Source organism: Eschrichtius robustus, chromosome 12 (genome assembly GCF_028021215.1).
Source record: "Eschrichtius robustus isolate mEscRob2 chromosome 12, mEscRob2.pri, whole genome shotgun sequence".
NCBI classification, from domain to species: Eukaryota; Metazoa; Chordata; class Mammalia; order Artiodactyla; family Eschrichtiidae; genus Eschrichtius; species Eschrichtius robustus.
Genome location: NC_090835.1, coordinates 55,049,320 through 55,072,388, shown reverse-complemented (window position 1 = coordinate 55,072,388; position 23,069 = coordinate 55,049,320). Strand labels below are relative to the sequence as shown.

The 23,069-nt window shown below is 37.3% G+C and overlaps 1 protein-coding gene across 10 annotated transcripts in view; it reads left to right on the top strand.

The window, feature by feature from the left end:
* Window positions 1-23,069, top strand: part of RBMS3 (RNA binding motif single stranded interacting protein 3) — a 705,499-nt gene that overhangs the window by 637,777 nt on the left and 44,653 nt on the right. For 8 of the 10 annotated variants that reach the window (XM_068558019.1, XM_068558022.1, XM_068558016.1 and 5 more), the window contains 2 exons: window positions 1,954-2,064; window positions 9,049-9,096. In XM_068558019.1, the coding sequence (XP_068414120.1) occupies window positions 1,954-2,064; window positions 9,049-9,096 (159 nt within the window). The remainder of the gene's footprint in view (window positions 1-1,953; window positions 2,065-9,048; window positions 9,097-23,069) is intronic. The other 2 variants (XM_068558021.1, XM_068558023.1) reach the window with 1 other exon arrangement.

Below are 23,069 nucleotides of genomic sequence, written 5' to 3'. Positions count from 1 at the left end.
TGACTAGGGCAATCTGATTAGAACTGTGGGGTTTCCGGGACTGTCACAAGTTAGCTGTGTGTCAGAACCTCTAGGGGCAAATATTCTAAGAAGATAGCCTAAATCTCAAGTTCAAGAAGAGTATTGAAGTGTTGCACCTGCTAAGGATTAGAATGTTGTGAAAGTGCCACATTTTGGCTAAAAAAAAAAATGCTTCAGAACTTCTGTCTTAACTCTGAGATTATTCTGTAGTTTATCCCTAAGTGATTTAAGAAACGTCTCAGTTATTCTCAAAGTATTTACTGCTAGTGTGATATGACAAATACCTGAAATAAAGGCTAGTAATTTTTTTTTTTTTTTTTTAAGGAAAAAGGAAAGATGCTTTTGTTAAATTCAGGCAGCAGGAAGAAAAAGTGTTGTGTCTCTGAATTATAATTAAGTAAAAGCTTATCATGTCTCTCATTCAAGAAGCATTCTGATGAATGACAGTTTATGGAAGCATCAAAAAATTCAAGCAATGCAAATGCACAACTATGTCTATTTACAAGTTACAGATTATAAAATAACATACATGTTTTGATTGATTGTAGCTCAAAAGTCCAAATGTCTTTGAGAACAAAGCTAGCTCTGTATATCAGTCATTTACAAATATATGGTTCAGTTTCTATTTTCCTTCCATATTGATGAGGAAGAGCCCACAAGGAGGGCTGAGTGACAGCCTGATCTTTTAACAGGTACAGTCAGGGAGCTGGATTTGGATAATAGCACGAGAAGCATTATCCTGAGCTAAGGCATTTTAGGACATATTTGCTTGTGGGTAATTAGTTTGGGTGCTGAGATCCTTCCATCCACATGAATCTGACTTATTTTTTTTTCTTCAAAATGTTTATTTATATGAAAAAAAGTCACATAGAAAAATAATGTTTACAGAAAAAAATAGCATTCAGATTCATAATCATTTTTCTACCACTGGGTATTTAAATGAGCTTCTGCCTTTATTACTGTCTTTAAAATAAAACACTGGAATTATACAGTCTCAAAGATTCCATCCAACCCTAGCTTTTCAATTAAAAAAAAAAAAAGATCTTTCCATTCTCTAAGTTAGTCAATTAAGGTGGAATAGTAGGATAGTGGAAAGGAAAAGGAAAGGAAGGGTAGTATGGCCTGGCTCCAGGCTTCATGGGCCATGTGACACTTTGTATATGGACAGAATTTTTTTTTTATGTCTATTATTTCTTGCATTTCCAACAGTTATGATAAATCAAAAAGCATATTCTAGAAGTAGGCCTTTCCATGATGAAACACTTGATATGTTTGCATTTAAAAAAATTTCAGTGCTGTTTCATTTGACCAGCCTTTAGCAGAGTTCAGTATCCTCTAGGCTTGTGTCAAAAGCACAGATAGAAAGAAGGTAGGTCAAAAGATTAGGAGGAAAACATATGGGAAATAGTAGCTTTGATTTTTATAACATTTGTGTTAGATTTTAATATGTCCTTTAAAGGTATCCCGTCAAGAAACCCATCTGGACCAGCCTTATCCCCCTGGGGGAAGGTTGTATTGAGGTGATCAAGAATTATCTGTATAAATCCTGGGTAAATGACAAAAACAGAAGTTTTACTCAATATCAAGAACAATTAGAGAATTTCCATAGTATTTATATTTTTCAGTCAGAGAAGTTTGTATGTAGAACAGTGAGAGAGGATCTATCTGATGTCTTAGAATACATTCCACATTGAATATTGGAAGTATAAATGACAATGACAGATAAATCACATCAGAGATAAAAGTCGCTAATGTTACATATTTAGACAGGCACAAAATGACATGAATGGATGTAAAAATCACACATGGCTCGTTAGCCTTTTTAGTGAGAAGTAAGCACGTATGATGTTGACACAGTTTACTGTGCTTATTTTTTTTAAGTTTCCTTCATTGTGGAACATGTTTTCAGATGGACGTTGTGTGTGCTTATAGGGTGCTGTGATTACGCCAACAATGGACCATCCTATGTCAATGCAGCCAGCAAACATGATGGGCCCCCTGACACAACAGATGAATCACCTTTCGTTGGGCACAACAGGAACGGTGAGTTGAAGAGTTTGTTTCCTTTTGTTTTCTTGGACTTCATCAATATAAGGTGCAATACTCGCTGTTCTTACTGGCATCATCAGCAGAACTGGTTCTGCACCACTGACTAACATGCCTTTTAGGTCCCACTGTGAATAAACTGCCCTCTGCATGCACAGTTCCAGGGCACATTTACTCGCATTGACAAGGCTGAAGGTTCTACCGCATTGCATTTAAATTTGTGTTACTTCTGGTTCCTATGATGCAATGCAGCAGGTGTGTCTATTTTAGACCTTGTAACTTAATACACTTGAGCCTAGTTTTTCTCTCCCAGATACTTACCACTTCAGCTCACAGCAGCCCCAGGTTATTCACAAGACAGGGGTCCAACCTTGATTATGACTAATATTCAGGGCTTTTTGTTTACTTTCAATGTTAAAAGCAACAAAAAGTAATTGAGAACCTCACATAATCAACTTATTCTAATCTTTCTTTTGAATATGTCAACATAGATGATGTTCAAAAAAGGAAAGGAATCTAATGTACCGGATTTTTTTTATAGGTAGGGATGTTTTTGATTAGCCATTATTTTTCCTTAGGGCACAAAAGTATATTCAGAAATGCCCATTGCAGCCTTGCTTTTATATCAACAAGGCAGTTGAAATCATTGGCAAACCTTTGTTTTTTGAAAAATCTTTTCAAAGACAGTTCCCCAAATGGTCAGGAGGGCAAATGTCTAATACAACATGGAATACTGCAACTTTATTAATTATAGAGAACAATGAAAAATGTCAAAACCAGTATCCCATGTAACAGTTTTTACTTTTCATAAATGTTAATGTAGGTAATTTTGTCATTTTTAAAGATGGAGAGAGGAAAACATGTATCTTCTTCTGAGTGAGACAGCTTTGATACTATAGAAAGCCTGATGGAGCCCTATTGCTTCTGTCTGTCCTTAGGAAGATAACATCTCCTGGTCTCAGTGCCCCTCTCCATCCCGTTGAAGTAATGAACGTGGAGATCTATGGGACCCCTTCAACCATATGCCTCTATGACTTTATGCCTATATGTCTCATAGTCACCACTACTGTGATTCTTCTCAGTTATGCTGGCAACATCTCCAAACATCTAAGTACACTAGGTACATTAGCTGTATATTGGAGATTTTACCTTAAAGCAATGGTTTGCTTGCTACATAGATGCGTTGACTCAAAGGCTTTTGAGGATTTAAGAAGTTTCTGACATGTTCACTGAGGTCTCAGTAATCTGCTCTAAATAGGAGGAAAGTCTATATACCTAATGGAAAGAGTCCCATTGTTTCAATAAAGAAAGTTAGTTTTATGAACATAAACAAAGTACCCATCTAGAAGGCCTCAGTTGCTGAACCTATAAAAAGCAGTTGATGATACCTATGTGTCTGAAAGCTTAGACTAGATCAAATGATTCTTTAGGTCTCTGAACTAGACTTTTAAAAGTCATGTGTAAGACTATGTTTAATTTTACAGTGTGGTACAGCTAATTTTCATTAGAATTTGAAGATACTATTTCTATAGCTTTTAGCAATGTGTGAAGATTACCTGTAGTCACTTTTCTCATTTATTAATAAAGCAGATCCCAGGACAATATTGGAAGGCTTGAAGTTTCTCATGTCCCACTACTGATTTCCCTTTATATCTGCTTTCCCCTACTTAAATGATCATAAATTATGAATAAATGAAGTAATGCACTTTTACTGTATTGAATGACAATTTGTAATCCGATAAAGGAGGGAGTTCTAAGGCAAAGCATAAAAAGAAACACTTCATAAATTCTACTCATTTGAATCAAAAGCAAAGCCAGCTGACTTACTGGAATTCAAATTTGGAGGAAACTAGGAAAAATATGACCTGAGTTAATTGAGAATATGACTGAATCCTTTAAGAAATTGAAAAATAAGCTCAATTATATAGAACAGTGTCAATAAGAAATACTTATTGATTCAATAATGTCTATTATGACTAGTGTTTGAGCATTTTCAAAAAGGATACATTTATACAAGACCACAAATTTTGCCCAGCTGGTAATAGCCAAATTATTCAATAATGATATATCCCCTTTTCTTTCTCAGAAAGCAAAAGTTTTAAGCATGTGGCTTATATTTAACATCAAATTTCTTCTAGCTTTTTAAAAAATTATTTTCCTCCTTCTCATTTGTACTAATGCTTAAAAACATTGTAAGCTTTATGTAAATTGATGTTTTGCAAAGGTTTAAAGTTTCATAAGGTTCTGAAAAGGCAGAGAGAAAACAGTATTAATTTGTAGATTTATTCAACAAAATATCACTGACAATGTTGAGTGTCCAGCAGGAAGTTATACTTTTTTCTTAAACTGTCACTCTTACACTTTGATATAATATCATAGATTCATTTTATCTGAATTTTTGATTGGCATTTGGAGTGGCTCTTATTGATTCTTTTGATTCTTTTAATCAGATTTCACCACCTTATTAGATCTTTTCAACACACTTTATCCATTGCTGGGAAGGTGGCCTGGTATCATGGAAAGAACAGTGGGTGTTGAATTTGAGTTTAAAGCCTGGTTCTGCCCCCTTATTAGCTGTGCATGTTTAAGCAGGTTACTTGACCTCTCTGAACTTTTATTTCCTCTTTTGCAAAGTGGGAAAAGTAATGTTTATATCCCAGGGGTGTTGTGAGTGTTAATGGCATGAGATATGGAAACCTTCCAGTTTTTCAAGATAAGCTACTTGGATTTTAATGGGAAATCTCCCTATGTTTGAATATTGGACCCAATTTTCCTAAGAGCTGTCAGTTTGTGCCTCCTGCCCAAGGTTTTCCTGGTCCTCCTCTGATCTCTCTGGCCATTGCTTCTTTTCTTTCTTAGGCTGCTAAATAAGTTTTTAAACTTACTTCTCATTCATACATGATTTCCTTAACAAGCTCCTCCACTTCGATGGTTTTGAACTCTGCCTTCTATGCCGAAGACTCTTATATCTGAGTCCTCAGGGCTAACCTTGTCTTAGAATTTTAGACCATTTTAGAATTTTAGTCATTTGTCCAACCACTTGCTAAATATTTCCACGTTGACTCTCCCTCTGACATCTCGAAGTCAACACGACCCAAACTAATCTCATGAGCTTCCCAAGCTTTCTCCCCACTGACCCTTCCTCTTATAGGGTCCTGCTCCTGTTCCCTCTCAAGCTGACCCCATGACCACTCACCCGGGGAGTCCAACACTACACTTAGGACCCAGTGTAGACCCTTTCCTTCTCAATTCCCACCTCATACAGTTACTATTCAAGTCCCATAGACATCTGTCAAATACATCCCTTCCTTCATATTCTAGAGTCTCTTCCCTGGGCCTCGTTTGATTAACTGTAATAGTCCCCTAACTGTTCTTCCTGTTTCCCACCTCAATTTACTCCAGTCTGTTCCCCGCCATATTGCCACAGCCAGTCAGTCTAAAACTCTCAGACCATGTCTCTCTCCTAGTATAATTTTCCAGAGGCTTTCAGACATCTGAGCTCACTGAAATTCTGCAAAACAAGGTGTGAACAAGTCAAGATTAAGACAGGAACCTCAAGTCCAGAAATAGTTTCCAAGGGCAGAGCAGAGAGATCCAGGGAATAACCAAAGTAAGCAGGGTTCAGGGCTAATGGGTCCTGGAGCTAGATTAGAATTTTCCATCTTCAGAAGGGGTGCCTTAGGTCATACGCCATGTCCCGCTTTCTTTTCTAAGATCCCTGAGTAAAGGAAGTGTACTGAGCCAAAGCCTCTTTTTCATCTTCATAAAATTAGATGTATTTGGTCCCCCATGACCCCACATTTTGAAAGGGATGCCTTGTAGGTTAATTAACCATTCTTTGCCACCTCAAATGTTTATTGTTCAATTCTTTACCTATTTTTAAGCTGGACAGAATCTGCAGGGCTTAAAAGAAATGAATTTTATGCAAGCAGTATAACGGTTTTATTCCAGGGCTCTGCTGACCTTGAAGAAGTTTCTAGCTTTTCTGCTTTTGTTTATTTTTTGTCACAGGATTCCCTCAAGGACCAAAGCCCTATTATCCATAATTTCTTATCAGTCTATTGTAAGCTTTAGCAGAAACCACTGGGGATTTTACTGTGTTATGAGAACCTCCAAATTGCATGACAATCTGGTTTTACAAGTTTCTTATCTCCTTTTCATTTGTTCAGTTGGTGGTCACCAGTGGCTTACAATGTCACCAGACTCTGTTGAAAGAAATAAAAAGTTTTTGTTCTGCAGGCTCCTTATCTGCAGTTCTGTTTGTGTCTCCAGACCACTGGTGATTTGTGACATCATTGGATTCTGGTGGTGTAACCATAGCCGCTCACAGAGATAATCTTGTAATTGTTCTTGACTTGTTCAACATAGTTCTCTCACAGTTTTCAGTAGCACCATCCCTCCTGTATTGCTTTGAAATTCTGATGGTATCAGGTGAAAATCCTGAATTATTCATTTTGCTTAGAGATTGTCTATTTTCAGCTATTATCCAGGAATATAAGTATTAAGACAGAGTGATAAAAACCAATACACGATGTTAAATGGACTCATGATTAGGAAACAGTATCATAAATTCATAAGTGGTCATGAGTACATCTCCTGAAATGTTTTTTCAGGAAAAAGTATCAATCAATTAAAAATGGTTAAATACAAGAAACAAAATATAGATGAAAGGGAATAGTTTTTTTAAATTTATTTAGTCTTGTTGTAAGATAAGTGAATTTTTGAAGTTAGTCTTACAATATAAACAATAAACAAGTAGGCATTAAGTGAAAGTCTAGTATTATGAAAGTTTATTTGCAAATAGTAAGCTTTTGCTGTTTAAAAAATAGATTCTGAATTCCAATAAATTAGCAAAAAATACAAAAGTCCCAGTGTATAAAATGCCAAAGAACATGAACAGACAGTTGATAAAGGAGGAAATAGAAAGCCAAAAAACATATGAAAAATGATCAACTTAACAGTAAATTAATCTAATACACACACAGACACACACATATAACCCATTAAATAAAGTTATTAAAATAATACACATTGCTGATGAAGGTGTGGGGAGATATACATTCTCAAGCGTGGATAGTGTGATGGTAGGAATCCAAATTTGTGAAAGTGTCAACTGGATAGCAGGGTGGACCTGCAAGACATTTCAAAAATAGCTCTATTCCCCGACCAAGTAGTTATAGTTTTGAAGACCTATTCTCTGGAAATATTCTAGAATAACAGAAAATATATCTTAAAAATATTCAGCCCAGTATTCTTTATAATGTCTAATAAGGAAGATTAAATAAATCATAATCCATCCATAAACTAGAATGTAATGCAGCATGAAGTTATAAGTGTATAAAATAATTAGGAAGGGATTAACTATCATGTTAAATCAAAAGAGCAGGATGTAAATTTGCATGTGTGGAGTATCGTATCAACTATGAAAAAATATTTATGAAATAAGGCTGTAACAAGTACAAACAAGTGTGATGGTTTCTAGATGATGGGATTAGGGATGATTTCTATTTTAATCATGGTACTTTTCTACATTCTCCAAGAATTCAACAATGAGCAAGATTTTTTATAAATTTTAAAATGTTATAAATATATTCTTGGAAAATGACTAGTGTCACGGTCTTGTTTGTTTGTAGTAATAATGTGTGCTTAGTTTTTTAAAAGATAATCAGAATTACTACCAGTATTAATGAAATATTTGGAGACCCCTTGAAAATGATTTTATATATTCTAGATTTGGGGATTATAATCAAGTCACTAGTTCACATACCTGTTGTGAGAAACAGAATAACTTATGCCTAAGGTTTACTTGCATTTGAATCTTTGATCAATGCTTGCTTGGCTGGCCTTGCATTGTTCAAAGTTCTAATCTGCCTTTTCACACACCATTCACTCATGGGAGAGTGATCAACATTGTCCTTTTGTGGCAAGGAGATGAAACGGAGAAATTTGTGATAGTCCAAATTAAGTTACCAAGTAGGTGGAAGAGTGAAGTTTGAGGTTTTAGTTTTTAAAATGGAATAATGATCATACGAATGGAATGAGGGTCATGCAAAAGCATCCTTTTAACCATGTTTGGGCAGTTTATTTGAATATGAGCAATACCCGGTCCCTTTTACACAGTTTACCCCTCCAAGGGGAGCTGGAACTAGATTAGAACTTTCCATTTTTAGAAGTCGGTCCATGTCCCACTTTCCTTTTTTAGATCCCTGGCTAAAGAAATGATATTAAGCCAAAGCCTCTTTTTCATCTTTAAAAAAGCAGTTATATTTGGTCCCACGTCACCCCAACTTTTGAAATGGATGTCATGTTGTTTAATTAACCTCGATCTACAATTTGCCACCTCCGATTTTATGACACTTTGGAAAAAGACAGCAGCCATCTGTTGAATAGATTCTGTTCTATTGATCTGTGTCCTCACGATACCAGCACACGAAGCTCCTTGGCCTCGACCACTGGGGACAGAGCCCGAGATGAGTGGTCAATAACAAAATTCTAGCTTCAAAACATGTCAGCCTCCATAGAATTTGGGAATGTGCAAATTTTTCATTTATCTCTTTTGAAATTGTAGTTACTTCTTTTGTTCTCCAGGACTGGGGTTTCATATTGCACTTTGGTCCCCTTCCTGACGGGCCACTTTGTAGAACTTTTGTGTCAGCCAAAGAGGGTACATATTGCAAGTTGATGACCCAAGGGAGGGACCAAAGTTATGAAAGATGAGGAAGATGACAATACTCTGGGACAGATGATGCTGTCCTCGCGGGTCACAGGGGGCCTAACGACACGTCCAGAGTGGTGGTTGTGGGGACCGTTGTGTCAACTGTCAACTGTCAAGGGGTCATAGTGCCTCCTTGAGTGCTTGAAGGCAGGAGCCTTAGGTACCATGTGACATACAGTGGGCACTTCCAAGTTTTAGAGCTAAAATTCTATTTTATTTTCTTTTGTACTTCATTGCATTCTTTCTCATGCTCTTTTCATTCAAAGATTCAGTCCCAAGACAGGATTATGATACTCCACCAGCTGTTGTGTCAGGTAGGAAAATTCTAATTCCTTTAAGACTTGATTGGATGGGAGAGAGGGAGCTTGCCTGGTTTTTCTCCAAAACTCTTTAAAGCAGTGATTCTCAAACAGTGATTCTAAGCAGGCATTTCAATATCAGTTCCGGGGTGGGGGTTTAGCATATGTGGTTCAAAAAAGGATATTTAATATTCCAATCCAGTTTTGTGTATGGAAAATAAATGTGTTGTTTTTGAAATGAAAAGTAAAAGCTCAAAGACTTTTGGTCTATGAAGGATACACAGAAAATTGAGTCTACGTTCTGTGTATCAGTAATTCTTAGTGCTGGAAGCGTTCATTAGACTTTCTGGGAAATTGGAGAAGGATACTTGTGTTTATCGAAAGAGGGCACAGATGAATAAAAGTAGTTTGAGAAGCACTGCTTTAGAGACCGGAATTCCTCTGAAATCAGAAAATCATCCCATTTTGCTTGCTCTGCACCCACCATAGTGTCTGACACATAGTAGGTACTCGATATAATTGTTGAATGAATCAAAACTTCAAATTTGTTCCAAAAATGGTGTTTTGGATATTGAAAGAAAATCTGCCAATGTTCCATGTGTACAACAAAGTGGCAGAGGTTGGTTTGAGAATTCGTTAGTGTCTCGAGCATTTTAATTAGCAATATTGAAGTAGTTTCATAAAATCCAGTGGTGCAGTTTGTCACAGAGTATACATATGTGAAGACATGAGTTTTAATTTTGAACAGCACGGATCTTCTTGTGCTTTCGTCTTGATTTTGCATTTTGGTTTCTTGCAAAGAGGAAAATGGGCACAAGTTTTCATTTTTGTTGATTTTAACTAAATAAAATACTGGCAGCATGAAGGGCTTTGAACTCTTTAATCCTTTGATGTGTCAGATGATGAGGACATAAAATCTAAACCAAGAAAGGGCACTGGAGAGAGAGCAAGAGACAAAGGCCAGAAACAGAGTGGGAGAGCCCAGAGAGCAGCAGAGTCTGGCAACTGAATGATGGTTTTCAAGCAGAGAACATCGTGTTCTTGGGCCACCTGGTTTGCTTGACCCAGCATCTTCAGGGTAATCCTTTTCTCATGTCTTGTGGACTTGTTTAATTATGCTCATGGCTGAATACTCCTCTTAGAAGTTCAGTTGAGAAGCAATGAGTTAGCTTTCAGCTGTGAAGTTACTTTGGTCCTCCTGGAAATCTCTATAAGTTGTCATTAATGGAAATACCACTTATCTTTCCCCAAAGTGTATTACCTGTCATATCTTCATGTGCCTGTTTTATTTAGGATATGGGACTCCTGGGAAGATGCTTTCTCTAACGTATGTAGCCTTTACTTTGTTTACCATGTGGCATCTTTGTTTAACAAGAGGCATCTATTCTTAATAATTTGCCAATATTGATAATAATGAAAGACACAAAATGGAACTTTCCTTCAACTAGGTTTTCTGATTTCACTTTCAAGAACACAATGGATAAAGCAATGAAAACATTAAAAGCACTTACTAGATGTGTGTCATGGGTCAGGCTCTACACAAATCAATGGTGGCAGAACATCTGGTGGCAAATCTGGACTCAGAGTTCCCACCTAATTCCATAGTCAGGCGCCACTGAGAGTCCTTGAGCAGAGAAATGACTTGATCAAAGCAGTGCTTTGAGAAACCTAATCTGGCAGTTTGGTGTGTGCTTGAGGAATAAGACACAGTAATTACGTAGAACATTTAGAAAGCTCAAATATGATATCACTAAACTAAAATAAGTGCTAAGACCCCAGTGGAATACAAAGGGACTAAAATAGAAGTGACAGGAAAAATAACACTTTGGGAGATTTTACAGTTGTTTTCCCCTTACAAGATTGGGTTGGTGGTTTGACATCTTATAAATTTGCACAGACTTCTTTGGCCTCTTTAGTCCATCTCTAAATGAAAATAGACTTGCCTTCCTAAAATGTTTGTGACTTATCTGGTGGGCACAACTTGAATGACATTTGAAAAAATAACATATCCTTTGCCAAACCCTTGATCAGATCAGGAAAGTGAAACAGGCATAAAGTATTGTGATATCCTCTTCTCATGTCTCCCAATATGCCAGTGTTGGACAACTCCAATAGTAATCGATTCTTGGCCATTGTAGGAGCCAACTAAACTGCCATGATGTATCGGAGTTTGAGATATCTCCGTGGTAATCTACAGAAACAAAACCCAACCTAATTCTGTTCGATCAATATACCAAACATTTTTTGACCACCCTCTGAGTGCTGGGCACAACACTGAAGTACTAGAGATACAAAGATGAATAGAAAATGGACCATTGGTTAAAAAATATATATGATGGTCTAAATTAATGTTGTTATTGTTGATGATGATGATGTTGAAATGTATAAAGTATGGAGGAACTAAAATTTAGAATCTACGATGAAGATTGGGAACCCTCAGGAATAAAGTGAATTCTGAGCTTGATGTGGAAAGATGAATATGAGTTTACCAGTTGGACAAGAGTGGGAGATGTACATGAGGTGAATGGGACAGGAAATGGAATTCTATGGGGTGATTAGATGACAGCCAGTTATTTGGTATTCTTGGGGCAAAACATCACGATGGCAGACACTGAAGGTGATCTCAGGGTAATCAGGGTAAATCTGATTTTAGGCAAGAACTCTTTCCTCTTTGAGCCACATGCCACCTTGTTCTTTTAGTTTTTCAAGTAGTATTTATTGGGAGCACACTTTGTGACAATCACTGTGTCGGGTGCCAGGGATACAACTTCCTTCTAAGAACCTAGGGTCCAATTAGGAAGTTAGGCACAAACAAGTGATTACAAGTTTGTAAAATCTTCAATAAGATGCCTGAGTTCAGAATCTACTGTGTCACTGGCTAGTTGTGGAACCTTGGGAAAATTATGTAACTTCTCTGTAGCTTGGATTCTTTATCTGAGGAAATATTAATTACCTCGTAAGGTTGTTGTGAGCATAGATGAGTTAAGATATGTAGCCTGCTTAGCACAGGTTCTGGCATCAAATAAGTGCTCAAATGTTATTAGCAACAGCTATGCTAATCATCCTTGTTACAAGGTGCTATTGGGGACACAAAGAGAAAACTGACCCACGGTAGGAGTCAGAGAAAGTGGAAGAAACCTCTGAATGGAGACATAAGGACACGTGGGAATTAGCCAAGTGGAAAATAAGTTGGAGGGAGGAGTTTCAGACTAACAGGGCAGCATGTACAAAGCTGATGGGTAGCAGGATATGGCAACTTTGGGGAACTACAGATGGTTCAATAGGACAGGGATGCATAAAGAGAGATGAGAGTAGAGAAAACGATCCTGGACAAATAAGTTGGAGCAATGTCACCAGCTATGGTAGCTGGGACTCCATCCTGCTGGCAATAGATGTAAACTAAAAAGTTTAAGTTGGAGAGTGACATGATCACTCTGGATATAGGTGGAGAATGCACTGGAGAGAGACAGAACTGGAAAACGGGGACCAGGACTCAGGAGTTCAAGCACAAAATCAAGTTGGCATGTGCCCAAGGTGTGCAAATAAGAATGGAGAGTTGACAAATTTGACAAATTTGAAAGAGGTAGAATACACAGGACTTAGTAACTCACTGGATGTCAGAGTAGAAGGAGAGGAAAGAGTTAAAGGTAGCTCTTAAGTTCCTAGCACTCAATGGCCTGAGGTGTCATTTGCTGAGCTCTGAACCAGAGGAAAGAGAATCAAATTTGGCAGGAAAGAGTTTGAGTGCAGTGTTGTACACGTTGAGTTTGAGATGTCTGTGAGGCATCCAAATAGAGATAATCAATAAATATTTGGATGTCTGTTTTTGGAGCTCATAAGACAGATCTTAGGTAGAAATGGATTTTGGAGTCATCGTCATGGAATTAACTCATGTCACCCAGAAAATGTGCTTCGAGTGAAGAGAAGTAGGCCGATCCTTGAAAATAAAGAATGGGCAGAAAAAGGAACCTAAAGTAAAGATTGGAAAAGATAACTATAGACATAAAAGGAAAATCAAGAGTGTGAGGTTTCCAAAGACGCCAAAGCAAGAGAGGGTTTCAAGAGAGGCCAGTCTATTAAGATAAGTTTTGAAAAGAAGCCATTGGATTTCGTGACACAGAGGTCACTAGCCACTCTGATAGGGCAGTTTTAGGGGGAAGAGCAAGACAGTGAATGTCCTATGACAAAGTGGATGTAAAAATTGTTGGACCTAACAAAATTGGCTTTGAAGAGGAGAGACGATAATAACAGAAAATGAATGGAGAAGGGAACTGATCGATTGACTAATTTTTTTTTTTAAGATGGGAAATGTTTGGTCATGATAGGAAGAAGCCAGGAAAGAGTTCTAATGGTTGAAGATGTAATTCATACAGGGGATGACTGGTAGAACAAGGTCATTGAGGAAGCCAGACATCTCCTCTAGGAACGCAGGAGGACAGGAGGAGAGGACAGTGCACCTGCATGTAAGTTTGTAAGCATACGAGTAGGAAGTCAAATGTAGGGTTTCCTACATGATAAATACTTTTTTTGTTTGTTTGTTTTAATTTTTTTAATTGAAGTATAGTTGATTTACAATGTTGTGTTAATTTCTGCTGTACAGTATAGTGATTCAGTTATACATATATATATATATACACACGTATATATTCATGTATATATGCATGTATATGCTGTGATAAAACATCACAGTATATTGAATATAGTTCCCTGTGCTATACAGTAGGACCTTGCTGTTTATCCATCCTATATATAATAGTTTGCATCTGCTAATCCCAACCTCCCACTCCATCCCTGCCCCCAACCCCCTCCCCCTTGGCAGCCACAAGTCTGTTCTCTATGTCTGTGAGTCTGTTTCTGTTTCATAGATACGTTCATTTGTGTCTCATTTTAGATTCCACATATAAGTGATATCATATGATATTTGTCTTTCTCTGTCTGACTCACTTCACTTAGTATGATCATCTCTATGATACTACTTGTTTGTGTGTGTGTGTGTGTGTGTGAAGTATTAAGTGCCGTCTTCTGAGAGTGAGTGGGAATGGCATGGTAAGGGACTGAAGGAGAACAGAGATTTGGAAAAAGAAAGCCAACTAGCAATACACAGGAAGCTTGAGGGGCAGCCCTGGGGGGCCATTGGAAGCTACAGACTATGGATTTTTGTTATACCAGTCTGTGAGGATGTTTGATTTTTCACTGTAGTGATCAGCAGCCAAGAAGGCAGACAGGTGGATTAATCCAGGGCTAAGGTTTCACTGAGTGGAGTGAGAAAAGGGGCAATGTGTGCTGACATTGGCAAGAGAGTTACTGAGTGACACACTAGTTTCCAGGATGGATAGAAAAAGAAAAGAAGGCAGTAGAGTGTGGGAGAAAAGGAGAAAGCAAGGAAGATAGAGACTAGAGGTCTCAACAAGGCGTACGAAATGGTCAGAAGTACAATACTTAGATTTAAGAATGTGGATAATGAACTAATATTTCTCAGCAAAGTCAAGGTCATGGGAGCAGACGGCCAAAGTGGACTTGAGGTGAAGGTGACAGAGTTTAAGGAAGTTCATCAATATGAGCATAAGAAGGTGCTATTTCAGTGGGGTATTTTTGTACATCTAGATTTTGTTTTGTTGATTTGGTTTTTGACACTAATAAGATGTGGGCTAATCATCAGGAAGAATGTCCCCAATAGAGGGGATCACTGATAGAACATATTTCTGGAACATGTTACAAAGACACTGAAGACTTGACCTCACAGAATGTTTAAGAATCAAGTTTTTCTTCTGGAACGTTTGGAATATACATCTAATTAAAGGCAGGAAAGTATATCAGAGTATTTTTCAGAGTGTGATTTGGGTATCACCATGATACTTGAAGTGATTTTAGGAGTATAGGAACCAAAACCTTTTATTTTGACTTCAGCAGCTGTAGAGTTACTTTAATGTGAATTTGAATTAAGTTCGTCAAATGCATGGCTGAAGATCTCTTTGCTTAGGAAAAGTCTAAGGTGAATAGTTAAACAGTGAATACATTAAAAAAAAACAAACGAACAAACAATAATTCAGGAAGGATAGAGCTAAGGCCAGAGTGGTGATGTCCAGAGAAAGTGGTTGAGGTTTGGGAGATGGGGGTCTCTGATTTATTTCCTGTCTCCTCTCCAAGTCTCTGCTACACCTTATCCAGCTCATTTCAAGGACAGAAAACAGGAAGTCCGGAACTACCCTCCACATTTTCATGCAAAATCACGAGTCTATTCTCTTTTTAGTGTTTCTTTTCCATAAAATGATAACTCTTTAGAAGATCCTCCTATTTGAAAATGAAAAGTAAAACATCATTTTTTTTTCTGTTCATAGTTGGATTTTATGAGAAACATATGAAAACTACAGATAAATGTTGTCAAATGTTTATCTCAGTTGCTTTGAACTTAATTTCCTAGATGGGCATCATGATGAAATCAAGCAAAAGACCACCATGGACAGAGAACGAACTGAAGTAGAACCAAAATTCATTCTCCTTTTCTGAAAACCTTAGAATTCAGAATTTGAATCTGTTTGGAAAAAATGAAACAAAGGACCAAAAATACATTGACAGCAACCCATAGAACTTCTGAACATACTTTCATCCTCTGCCATATTCCTTCTACATACTGGCTAATATAGGTTGAAAAGAGTCAATCTTATCCTCAGTACAACTTTAGGACAAGAATGAAGTCTTCACCATGGTACTTGCCCTGATTCAGACAAAATTCACTGTTAAACTTATGCAGTTTTTTCCACATTGTTTTGCTAGTCAATAATACCAGTTTGCGTTGGAAAGCCTCCCTAATTTGGAAATCGGTGATGCTCTACCAAAGATTTGGTTGAAACCCATCTTTGTACTAACTCTTCTTGAGTGGGTATTACTTTATAAAACTCTTCCATAATTTGGCAGGGACGAGGGGTGATGTTTAAGCTACTTCGAAGAGCAAAACCATTTTTCAAACGGGGGGGTGTTTAAGCTACTTCAAACCATTTTTTAAGCTCTAAACATTGGTTTTCATGGATACCATGAGCTAATTACAAATGATCTCCATCTCTTAATTAAAAATTAGGTCCATTAGTACCTCCAATTAGCTACAATTAGCCATTAAGTTGTATTTACTGTAAAAGACCTGACACAGAGTTATATGTGCTCCCACAAGCCATGCATGAAAATCAGTTTCATTTCTTTGCTCAGATTCTGTGCATCTACTTTGATTACCAAACTGCGTTTGTTTAAATGTACTAATTAATTGATTTTTTTTCTTTTTAATAAGTTCAATAAGGAGACTCTGTTCTACTTATTATTCATTCATTCGACTAATATTCACTGAGCTCCTAGAGTGCTACAAGGAACCAAGGCTAGATGGTATAAAATAGAGATACATCCCTTGCCTTCAAAGAACATAGATTCTAACAGCAAAGGACAGAGTTACAAAGAACTGTCACAAAACACAGCATGTGACAGGTATCCTAAGAGCAGTACACAGAGTGGGACTTTGTACAAGCATTTGACACACAGGCCTGTGCATGCTGTTACTGTCATCCTGCTGGTACATTTGTATTGTTCACTACATTCCAGAAATGAAGTTTTAAAAGACTTTTCCTGTGGGACCACAATTTTTAGTGCTCTATTCAAGAAACTGTTAACTAAAGAGAACTTATGCAAATAGTCTTTTCTGATATATAAACATCACTGTTACTTAGCCCAGTTTCTTTTTTCTGGGGTGGAGGGGGAGCGGAGCATGGGATAGGAGGATACAAAATCCTATGCCTTACCTTCTAATCCAGCGAGTTGTTTTTTTTTTTTTTTTTTTTTTTCTGTAAAGGTCCAGAAGTAAATATTTTAGGCTTTGCCAGACATTGGCTCATGTCACAACTACTCTTGCCTTTCAGGATGAAAGCAGCCACAGACCATGTGTAAATGGATGAGCATGGCCACATCCCAATAAAACTTTATTTATAAAACAAGGCAGCAACCAAGATTGGCATGTGGGCTACGGTTTGCCCACCTCTGCTCTCATCAATGTATTTTCCTAAGTATTCCAAATTAAATACTATTACTGACATTCCTTATAATAAGAGCATGAAGTTCTTTTCCCTTAAAGCTAGCAGTGGTGTGTGTGTTTTTAATTTCATGAAAGGCAGATGAAATGTCAGAAAGGCAGAGGTGGAGAGATGGAAATGAGGACTGAGAGAGACACTTCTTAGCGTTTTACTTTGCACAGCATGATTGATTGTAGTTCCAAGGTATGAAAACACTTTCAGTATATTTATATTTTTCATGTGCTCAGCCTATCTTCGTTTTCTGGGATGTATCTGTATGTGCCAGCAACAGGGGATTATCAACCAGGAAAATCAATAGATATTCTGTTAATATCCCCTTGGCAGCCTTTAGAATTCCGTACTTTTAGCAATTTAGGGAAAAGGTAAAAGATACCTCATCTCAGTAGATTTGTAGTAAAAATGTATTTTGTATCTTTGTTCCTCCACCTGGGCTGGTACTGTTGTTGCTGCTCTGGTTGGTTTGAGTCTACTGAAGTTGTCCTTGATCTGTCAGCGCTAGTGACTCTGTGTTCCCAGGTGACTGCTTCCTCTGAGCATTGTGTTCTGCTTGGCGCACACATCCAATGGAAAGGCAGCATCCACAGTGTCTTCTCTGTGGTGGAATCCTTCAGTGGGTGGCAGCAATGGGCTTAGGGCAGCCTCGGCCGCCACACACGTGTCCTGAGTACTTCAGTCATCTGTAAAAGGCAGTACCTACGTAGGGGTGACAGAGAAAGAGAGCATTTTCAAGACAACAGCAGATTTTAAAGGAAGCTAACTGCATGTGCAGGCATCAGCCCATCTGGCGCTAACACCACATTGTTCCCTTTTTAAATCAACTGCACAAAGTGGGCACTTGAGGTTCCTGTCGGAGAATCCAACCATGAGTTGACTATGATGCAGCCCTTGCCAAAGGCATGCTTGAGACCCCTGACACTGGAGGGAGACTGCCTTGCAGACACGCTAACATTTCTCTAGACTCTATGTTAAATTGGTTTATCAGATAGCAAAATACCTGAACCATATAATTGCACATCCCTGTAGAAATGCTTTCTCAGGGTGAATTTTAACATTTTAACCTCTTCTTTCTTAGACAGGTGATATATGACACACACATTTAAGCAACATCTAGCTTTTTTAAGATGCCACAGTGGATGTAATTATCCATTATTTTACCCAGCATCCTTTATAAAGAAACAAATGATGAATCACTCCTTGAGTTCAGTGCCTCGGCAAGTATCTCTCTCCATATGAGCGGATATACTTCTTTTGAACTGGCAATGTAAAATGCATAACTTAGTCTATTTCCCTTTGGCCTTGGTTGTCAGGACAGTGGGAATCAGATGTACTACATTGCAAACTTTCCTGGTATATCATGTTCTCTCTCTTGCCCTCAACTGTTTGTTGATTTGCTGGTGTTTTTCATTGTACTTTTTAATACAGTGCTTAATTTTATAAATCCCTCACAAATTCCACTTGGAAGCACAAAAGCTCTAATTCCTGTGGTAAAAAATAAAGGAAACAAGTGCTAATGGGCTCAGGGAAGTTTGTGTGCTCTAAAGACTCGGTGGAAAGATAAAATGAAAGATGATCATGATTATGCGTTGATCTGACAGAAAAAAATTGCCAGCAGGCACTGTTTTTGTTCATTACACATGCAACTCTGAATAGGAATAAGTATGGTATAATAATTGGAAATGGCTTCTAGAGTCAAGAGTATGTATGTGATTCCTGGTCCAACTAGTTAATAATTATTTAGCAATGACAGCCACTTAAATTTTCTGAAGCTAACTTTTCCTCTCTTTATGTGTAGATAATAATGCATTAGCATCTCTATATGTGTATTAATAGAAGGATTTATTGAGATGACACAGATAAAGTACCTAGTAAGTGCCTGACTCATAATAGATATTAAATTATTATTGAGCCTTCTTTTCCTCTTCCTTTCCTCACATTCAGGGAAGTGTGTTAGGAATTTTGAAGTGTCACTAACCTTACATTTACATGATAGATGGACTGAACCAAAATAGTATTTTAAAATAGACTTTCCAAACTCAGTATCTAAAAATAGAAGAAATATTAAGGGGTTTAAATGTGTATCTTCTCTATTGGCTGAACTATTATAATATTATTAGCTGAATTAATATAATAAATAAATTATAAAGCTTTTTTAACAAGATGAAAAATAATCTTCTTAATGGAAGGTGAAAAAAGGTGACAAAAGTAAATAATCATTAGGATTTGGGGTCCTAAAACATACATATGAACAGAAGCTAGAAGAGAATGCATAAAATGATTATCGTAAGTGCTTTTAATTTTTTTCTAAACTTTTAGACATGTTGCTTTGCAGCTTGTATAATTTACTAGAATTTTAACAGCACAGTCTCTGAATATACATAATTTTAGTCTTTTAATATACATAATTTTATGTATGTATACATACCTAATTTTAACAGCACAGTCTTTAAATATACATAATTTTCTTTCATTTATTTTTTACCATAAGAATTAGAGCTTTTGTGTTTCCAAGTAGAATTTGTGAGGGGTTTATAAAATTAGGCACTGTATTAAAATGCACAATTTATATACCGGGGAAACATGAATATATTACTGTGAAGATGAGGATTATGGTGATTGTGATGATTATATTGGTGGTAGTGGTAGCAGTGGTGACCTCTAAAAATGTCCCCACTTCCATTCATTATATCTCAACCCTATGGCATTTAAGGCAGAATTACAAGAAACACATCTTTCTATAGAGGTGGCATAGAATTTTTGAGCAATTCTGTTGTCTAAAGTCACTGTTTGAATCAACTATACTTCAATAAAAAAATAAAAATTAAAAAAATAATAAAGACTTTTTTGGGGGGGATATATATATATATATATATATATATTTTAAACATCTTTATTGGAGTATAATTGCTTTACAATGGTGTGTTAGTTTCTGCTTTAAAACAAAGTGAATCAGTTATACATATACATATGTCCCCATATCTCTTCCCTCTTGTGTCTTCTTCCCTCCCACCCTCCCTATCCCACCCCTCTAGGTGATCACAAAGCACCGAGCTGATCTCCCTGTGCTATGCGGCTGCTTCCCACTAGCTATCTATTTTACATTTGGTAGTGTATATATGTCCATGCCACTCTCTCACTTTGTCCCAGCCTACCCTTCCCCTTCCCCTTCCCCGTATGCTCAAGTCCATTCTCTAGTAGGTCTGCATCTTTATTCCCGTCTTGCCCCTAGGTTCTTCATGACCACTTTTTTTTTTTTTTTTTTTTTAGATTCCATATATATGGGTTAGCATACGGTATTTGTTTTTCTCTTTCTGACTTACTTCACTCTGTATGACAGACTCTAGGTCCATCCACCTAACTACAAATAACTCAATTTTGTTTCTTTTTATGGCTGAGTAATATTCCATTGTATATATGTGCCACATCTTCTTTATCCATTCATCTGTTGATGGACACTTAGGTTGCTTCCATGTCCTGGCTATTGTAAATAGAGCTGCAATGAACATTTTGGTACATGACTCTTTTTGAATTATGGTTTTCTCAGGGTATATGCCCAGTAGTGGGATTGCTGGGTCGTATGGTAGTTCTATTTTTAGTTTTTTTAAGGAACCTCCATACTGTTCTCCATAGTGGCTATATCAATTTACATTCCCACCAACAGTGCAAGGGGGTTCCCTTTTCTCCACACCCTCTCCAGCATTTACTGTTTGTAGATTTTTTGATGATGGCCATTCTGACCGGTGTGAGATGATATCTCATTGTAGTTTTGATTTGCAGTTCTCTAATGATTAATGATGTTGAGCATTCTTTCATGCGTCTGTAGGCAATCTGGATATCTTCTTTGGAGAAATGTCTATTTAGGTCTTCTGCCCATTTTTGGATTGGGTTGTTTGTTTTTTTGATATTGAGCTGCTTGTAAATTTTGGAGATTAATCCTTTGTCAGTTGCTTCATTTGCAAATATTTTCTCCCATTCTGAGGGTTGTCTTTTCATCTTGCTTATGGTTTCCTTTGCTGTGCAAAAGCTTTTAAGTTTCATTAGGTCCCATTTGTTTATTTTTGTTTTTATTTCCATTTCTCTAGGAGGTGGGTCAAAAAGGATCTTGGTGTGATTTGTGTCATAGAGTGTTCTGCCTGTTTTCCTCTAAGAGTTTGATGGTGTCTGGCCTTACATGTAGGTCTTTAATCCATTTTGAGTTTATTTTTAAGACACTGTTATTTTTATGTGAATTAATTATCCACCTATCAGAAGGTGCATCTCCACAACCAAGTGACTGCCGCCTTTAACATTTTTCTTATTGAAATCACATTTCAAGTGATATATATTCTGTTCCTTGCATATAGCGCTTGGAATAACCTAAAATCTTCCCAGTTTTTCGGGGTTTTTTTATAAATTTATTTATTTATTTTTTTGACTGCGTCAGGTCTTTATTGCTGCACACGGGACTTTCTCTAGTTGTGGCGAGCGGGCGCTACTCTTCGTTGTGGTGCACGGGCTTCTCATTTCTCACTGCGGTGGCTTCTCTTGTGGCGGAGCATGGGCTCTAGGTGCACAGGCTTCAATAGTTATGGCACGCAGCCTCAGTAGTTGTGGCTCGTGGGCTTTAGAGCGCAGGCTCAGTAGTTGTGGCGCACAGGCTTAGTTGCTCCGCGGCATGTGGGATCTTCCTGGACTAGGGCTCAAACCCGTGTCCCCTGCATTGGCAGGCAGATTCTTAACCACTGCACCACCAGGGATGTCCCCTTCCCAGTTTTTTTAAAGTGAGACTTCCAGTCTCTTGTGTTTAATGGGATTGATGTCATACATTTGAAATTGGGATCATATATAATATACTTTAATTACATATGACATTAAGTCTAACTTCCACAAGTTTTATATCTATATATGTATATGTATATATAATTATATGTGTGTATTCATGTGTGTGTGTGTGTGTATACATGAAATCTTCTAATATTGGAGATAATTCATTTTCCCAAACTGTAGATCACAAAATATTTATTCCTACCAAAATTATAATATCATTTCAAAGTCCATTTGCCACCCAAGATATTGCTTATTCTTCTTTCTTTTCTACCACTAACTTTTATTCATTTTGATAATGTGGACTATATTACAAACAGTATATTATTTCTTATCCAGTCAGTCTTTTTTTTCCCCACTTGTCTGAACCATGCACTCTGGTGTAATCACTGTGATTTAGCTTTGATAAAATATTGATTGAAAGGCCATCAGCTACCTGGCCCGAATATGACATATAAAAACTAGAATCACTTCCAATCAAATTTCCTTAAAGATGGAAAACAAAAAGGTGAAAAGACTTTAAACCAATGATGCTCTTTAATTTACATGCAGTGGGCATATTTCTGTTGGCAGCAAAACCATGTTGGATTCAGAGTAATGGATTGTGGGTCCCTATAAGACATAAATTTAGTTACTTTATGTGCCTGCTCTGAGTCCAGCCGTCTGCCCAAGAGAATCAAATCTGGGAAAGCATAGGACTCCAGATTCAGAGAATGGGAATTGCATTCATAACTGAGCAGTTACTTTAGCAAATTTAATATGCAGAGTTAATAAAAAAATAGTTATTGAGATTTTTGAGATGCTCGTTTTGGAAGGGTAAAACCTAGTAGCCAAAAAAGACCAAGAACCAACTATAGTCAAGCAAAGTTAGGTTTACTAGCCTGCAGAAACGAGGGAGAAGTTACATCAGGTGAACAATGGAACATCTAAGAATAGGAAATGTGGAGGGTCTTATTGTAGGATTTGAGCACGCAGTGTGACTTTGGTAAAAGCTTAAGTGATGGTCTTTTCTGCATTGGGTGCTATCAGGAAGTGGTGGGGGGCTTGAAAGATTGGGAATCTTCTTAAACGTCGTCTAGTAGGTGAGAGGAACGAAGCAGAGCTTCATTGGTAAAGATG